Genomic DNA, 5,799 nt, shown 5'->3' on the forward strand with positions numbered 1-5,799 from the left:
AGCTGAGAAGTTTCAGCAACAAGATGAAAACAATGATTATCTGCTGCTGTGGAATGCAACAGGTCTGTCTGTGATTGGCCCATCTTGGATGTTTATAATTAATGGCCAATCAAGGGCCGAGCTATCTCGGACAGAGTCTGAGAGAGCTGCTTTTGTTACCATTCTTTTCTGTTCTAATCTTAGCTTAGCCTTCTGAGGAAACCTTTCCTTCATTTCTTTTTACTATAGTTATAATCTAATATATATATCATAAAATAATAAATCAAGCCTTCTGAACATGGAGTCAACATTCTCATCTCCTCCCTCACCTGACAACCCCAGTGACCACTGTCACATCTTACTTTATTAGATACAATTTTAGGCTAAATGAACTGTGCTTATGGTCATAGTGCTCATTTCCTCAGACTGGTTGCTTTCTCAGGCTATACCTGCTGCACAGCACTTAGACACGTCCCAGATAAAAGTTTGTACTCCTGGCTCCAGAATAAATTAACTCCAGGACAAGATTAAGATACACATCATCCTTAACAAAAAACACTGGTAAAGATGATGAAAAGATGATGAAAAATCCTAATAATTTCTCATTGTGCCATTAGAGAACCTGGACTGCAGAGTGTCCTCAAGTCCATTTGCCTCACTTTAGACTCCAACTCATTGACGTTGTTACCAGGCTCAACATACCTCAACCCTGATCTGCTTATTATAGGGCTCAAACATGCACCCAAAATCATCAGCTGGTCAGCTGAGCCCCAGTTGCTGTCTGTGCATCCACATGCAGACACAGTAACAGGTGCACCTACTCCAGCTTTTTAGCTTCATTGGGATAACATTTTTGAAGCAAATTTCTCTGTTATTCCTGATTTACCATATGTTTCATAGCATGAACAGTTCTGGGTTGTAACTGGAGTGCTTTCAGATTAAATCAAAGGAGATCTAGTTATGTGGGAAGGAGTCTCCAGCTGGCAGAAGGAGACTTGATCTAGTTTAAATTAAAAGCACTACAGCGTACACAGGATGAGGGCTGGGCCCTCCCATTTGCTTTCTCTAAAAATACCTTTTCCCCACACTCCCATGAGCACAGCCACTGTGTATCCATCCATTTATTCTTTACTGGTGAAGAAACTGACTGGAACTGCCCCATGTTCTGAGCATCCATGGCTACTCCAGCCCCAGCAGCATCCCACAGCCACCACCAAAGCTCCTGTCCTACACTTTCCCCACGTACCTGTTCTTTGGGAGGTGATCTCTCACCAGGCCAGCACAGCACATAGACCTTGCTCACTCACATTTTCCACCTAAAGTCTTCACAGATCCTCCTGAGCAGCCTCTGGACAGCCCCCAGTCCCTGCTGCCTCTGAACTGGTGCCAGGGGTCCTGGATTGCCTGGGGTGCTCAGACAACAGTGAACATCCAGGCCAAGTTCTTTACATAGCATGGAACAGTTTTCTCCTAAGTTTAATATTTCTGTGGATGTGAGGAATTGCTCAGCACTTGACATTTTAATGATCAAGGACCACTCCTGATAATGGGAAATTCTAGATACAGGAGAAATCTGGGAATAAAAATAAATTACTCACTTCAGGTACATGAATAATAAAGAGTCCTGACTGAGAGGGAGCAGGAAATAGAGGTAGTACCAGCTGAAAATGGAGTGGAACTCTTCAAGGTGCCCACTAGCAGCTGGTATCTTGACAGGTTCAGTACTAACAGCACCAGCCTAGTTTTGCTGTGTTATACTGGTATTGCAGACATTGGAAAGCAAAGAAAATATTTTCAAGCTTATTTTTCTTGAGATCCCATTCAAAAAAAATTATTGGGAAACTCACATTTTCTTCCTCAGGAAAACTTCAAGTACAAAGAAGTAACAAATACCTGAGAAAGCCAGAGTTGCGCTCAAGAGCAATCACTGGTTTTGTAAGAATCTCTCCTGCTTTACAACCAAATAACTTTGCCTTAAGTCCCCAGGAATTGGATAAAGGTTTCTTACCACCCCCTGTGTGACCAAGTTGCATTTCTGCTAACAAAAGCAGCTTTTGTTTCCCAGTGGGCTCCTCAAAGGCTTTCTGCCAAAACTTTGAGAGAAAATTGTCTATTGAACACATATTTTACCAGGGAGATCTTTCTTTCCACAAATCTTCTTGGAATTTTGTTGTTGTTGTTCTGGGTGGGTCTTCTTTCTTTATTGTTTATTTATTTATATTATTTTTCCCAGAAATCTGAAAAGTGCCAGTTTACATGAGTAAATTTTTATTCATTTTTGTGGGTTGCCAGTGAAAACAAATAAACAAAGCCAGAAACAATTGCAGCTTGCCTGGCAAAGCAGTCTACATATTGTTGGGTAAGTGGGTGTTATGCTGAGGCTGAAATAACACAAATGATGATGGGATATTCTATCCTAAAAGCAAGATGCTATAATTTAGCCCATAATATGCCCTTGCCTATTTTCTTCTGCGTGCTCTCCCTTCCCTTTTATTACCCCAAAAGAAACGTACAAAAAAAAAGGTTAATACTGAGGTAATTTTATACAGATATTGTTCAAATTTGGGAGGGTGTTTTGCATGCAGTTTCATATTTCTCAGAATTGTGATCTCTCAACAGATCATAAGGCAGAAAAAATGGACTGAGAGCACCTTTTAAGAACTTTGAAAAGAAAATCAATCTATCTCCTTGTCTGTTGTTTTTTCTTTTTAATGCTATCAAGGAGTCCCTCAAACACTAAATAAAGAAAGAGAAACAAGTTTTCTTCTCACAGTCTAGGTATCACATTATGCTATTTTGGAGTTCACAGGTTTCTATAATGGCTGTTTATAGATTTTCTGAAAAAGACTCACTCAAAATTCTTCATGGCATCTACATTAAATATTTACATTCAGGCCAAGAATGTCTTGTAAAATTTTAATAGCATACCCTCCTATTTAAAAAAAAAGACAGTAACTAGACCTCATCCCAAATTCTAGCTCTTATATGAAGCAAAACCTTCTAAGCACTGACTAAAAGTGTCATTTCTTCCCAAGGCACAAGGATGTTTATGCTCTTGTCCAAGGGGAGATAAACAGAGCAGCATACCACTCCATATTTGTAAATGTTAACTGTGCAAGGTAGAAACTGGCTTCTGTATGCATCAGGCTTCTGTTCCTTCACTGCTCCAAGAGCCATAATGTGACATATAGGAATGTGTAAATTGAAACAGCAGAGATAGACATGGTGGCCCTGCCACAGAAAAATGTGCGGTCTTACTGTTGTGGCCCACATCATCCTGACTCCAAGGAACTTCCTTTCTGAAATGTATCTTAGGTACCAGCCCAGAGGCTTAATAGAAAACGTGGGACAATTCCATGAGTCTGCAGGGCAGTTCCACTCTCAGGTCCAGAGTACATCAGAAGTAGCTTTCCTACAGTGAGTAGGAACTGACTCTGCTACTGTGAATGTGGTGGAAATGCTACTTCTCTAAAAATTTTCAAGAAAACACTATGAGAATTAACACGGGAAACACGCTGAATGAACTGGGTGTGGTATAAGGCCAAAGTACTCACACCAACAGGTAGAAGATGGAGCTCAAAGAACTCAAGGCCAGCCTTTTTTTGTGTATATGTCATTCTAAAATAGACTTGTGCAAGAATCTTGGTTAATATAACACACTCTGCCAAATATGTACTTCAAAAATAGCCATCAACTGTAGGCATACCTTGAGTGGTGTTAGAGCTGTCTGGGTTTTGTTATGCAAAGACTGTGATAAGTTATAACACACTGCCAGTGGAAAAAGGAGTGAAAATGAAAAACTGAGCTGCACAGGATTCTTGAATGAGAACTTAACAGGGAAGTTTAGACCATAACAGGCGTGCTTTAATAAATCAGGGCACTTACTCACATGACTAAACATGGATTTAGGATCTCCACGGATGCAGATGTCTATAGTTTGGAGACTAAAACTACAGTTGGGCTTCTAAGGAAAAAGTGACCAGCATGTAGATATTGATACTCTGCCCAGAGAGGCCTGAATTTACAGACTCTTCTTTTACAATCTCAGTGCAGATTTCAGCTCTTAGTAGTCTTCATTTTCAGAGAAACTAATGGGGCATTTTTTTCAGTTCTGCTAAACTGCGATCAACTGATTGTCTGTCTCAAACTTCCATGTCTCCCAGTTTTAAAATAATTCATCCATCCTGTTTGACATCTAGCTCAGTAAAGCAGAAGGTTTTGTATTATCACTGGCCAGGATAGTATTAACCTCAACTGAGGCAAGTTATTAATTTGTGTTACTGTAAATTTGTTTATGATCAATATTATCAATCCTTTTTCACAGACAAAAAGTATGCTGAGGACATGGTTGCAGCTGTTTTCAAATGAACACTAACTGTGCAATTTGGAATTTTTCTTTGACTCGTAGGTTCGCAGCAAAAGCAAAGCAGCCAAGGCTGGACTGTGTGAGGGGGATGAGGTGGTGTCTATCAATGGCAAGCCTTGTGGAGACCTAACCTATGCTGAAGTCATTGTTCTGATGGAAAGCCTGACTGATGTCCTGCAGATGCTTATCAAGAGGTACAGGAATGCTCAGGATGCTTTGATGCAATCCAGTGAATCACCTGGAAAATGCTGGCTTTGTTTTGCAGACTTATACTGAGAGGTTCTGATAGTCCTGTTGTTAATGTCTCTAACTCTGCTTGGATGGAAAAGGAAGACAGAGAATTTGAGCTGAAGGAATTAATGTATATAATTTGAACAGCAGCAGTCAGGCACAGAATTAATAGTACAGTCTCCAAATGTAAGTATTAATACTTGCAAGATGTCTACTACCATATATGCATACTGCAGCCTTGAGTTCAGTTGTTCCCTGCACCCCTTTGAAGCAGTGAAGTGTTGTTATTCCCTACAGATAGGGAAGTGAGGCTTACATAAAACAAAGGCTGTATAGATGGAGAAACTGTGCTACCCAGATATGCCTTGATGATGACATGGCAAATGGTCTTCTTGGGTGGCAAAATGTGTTAGTGGTCAGGAGGAGGAGAGGGTCTGGAAGTCATGAATTCTATTTCTGTAGTTGTTATCACCTCACTAGATGAGGCGGGGGAAGTCACAGCTCTCCAGGTCTCTGTTTCTGCCTTTGCAAAATAGTGAGAGGGAATTTCAGTTTTTGAAAATGCTTTGAGTTTCTTAGAGCAGAGATGCTTCATGCAAACTTGCAAGCAGGCCAGCACTACTGCTGACTGAACATCAGTCTATTCCAATGCCTGCTCTGTAATTGCCATCAGTGTAATAAAGGCAACCTGAGTTCAGAGCCACCTACAGTAAAGCACATTCTCCCCAGACTGTGAATTCAGACAGGATGAACTCTGGGTTGCCTTAGTGGGGGTAAGAAGAGGAAGAAAATTCTTGAAACTCCCACACTCGTAAGGAATTAAGGCTCCCCCCTGAGCTACTGCAGCTCCCTCTCACAGGCAGGACCAGGAAAGGATCAGAATTCATCATGACAGCTACCAGAGCAGTGTCCCTGGAAAGGCTGAAAACAGGCACTTGTCTCTGGTTACCAGGGATGTCTACACAGCATATGGAATTCCTCATGGTTCCTGCAACCTGCACAAAGGAGCTTTCCTCAAGTGCTTAGCAGTTCAAAGTGACAGTCTGCCTTCAAAACTAGACACTGTCAAGGAGTGCCCATTTTATTTATCACAGACATTTTGCATGGCCTGCGTGTACATATTGTCTGGGGCTGAGTAAGGGATCAGTGTGACAGGATCAGGGGGACAGAGGTAGCTGAGGATTAGGTCTTACCTTCCCCAGAGGGCACAGCTCCTGCTCCTG

General features: G+C 41.3%; 1 protein-coding gene across 3 annotated transcripts in view; it reads left to right on the top strand.

Annotated features, from left to right (window-relative positions):
* The window catches only part of SYNPO2 (synaptopodin 2), a 79,503-nt gene that overhangs the window by 48,483 nt on the left and 25,221 nt on the right, over nucleotides 1–5,799 (top strand). For all 3 annotated transcript variants that reach the window (XM_031062001.1, XM_005427043.3, XM_031062002.1), the window contains exon 2: nucleotides 4,388–4,539. In XM_031062001.1, coding sequence (XP_030917861.1) covers nucleotides 4,388–4,539 — 152 coding nt within the window. The remainder of the gene's footprint in view (nucleotides 1–4,387; nucleotides 4,540–5,799) is intronic.

Source organism: Geospiza fortis, unplaced genomic scaffold (genome assembly GCF_000277835.1).
Source record: "Geospiza fortis unplaced genomic scaffold, GeoFor_1.0 scaffold636, whole genome shotgun sequence".
In the NCBI taxonomy this organism is placed as follows: domain Eukaryota; kingdom Metazoa; phylum Chordata; class Aves; order Passeriformes; family Thraupidae; genus Geospiza; species Geospiza fortis.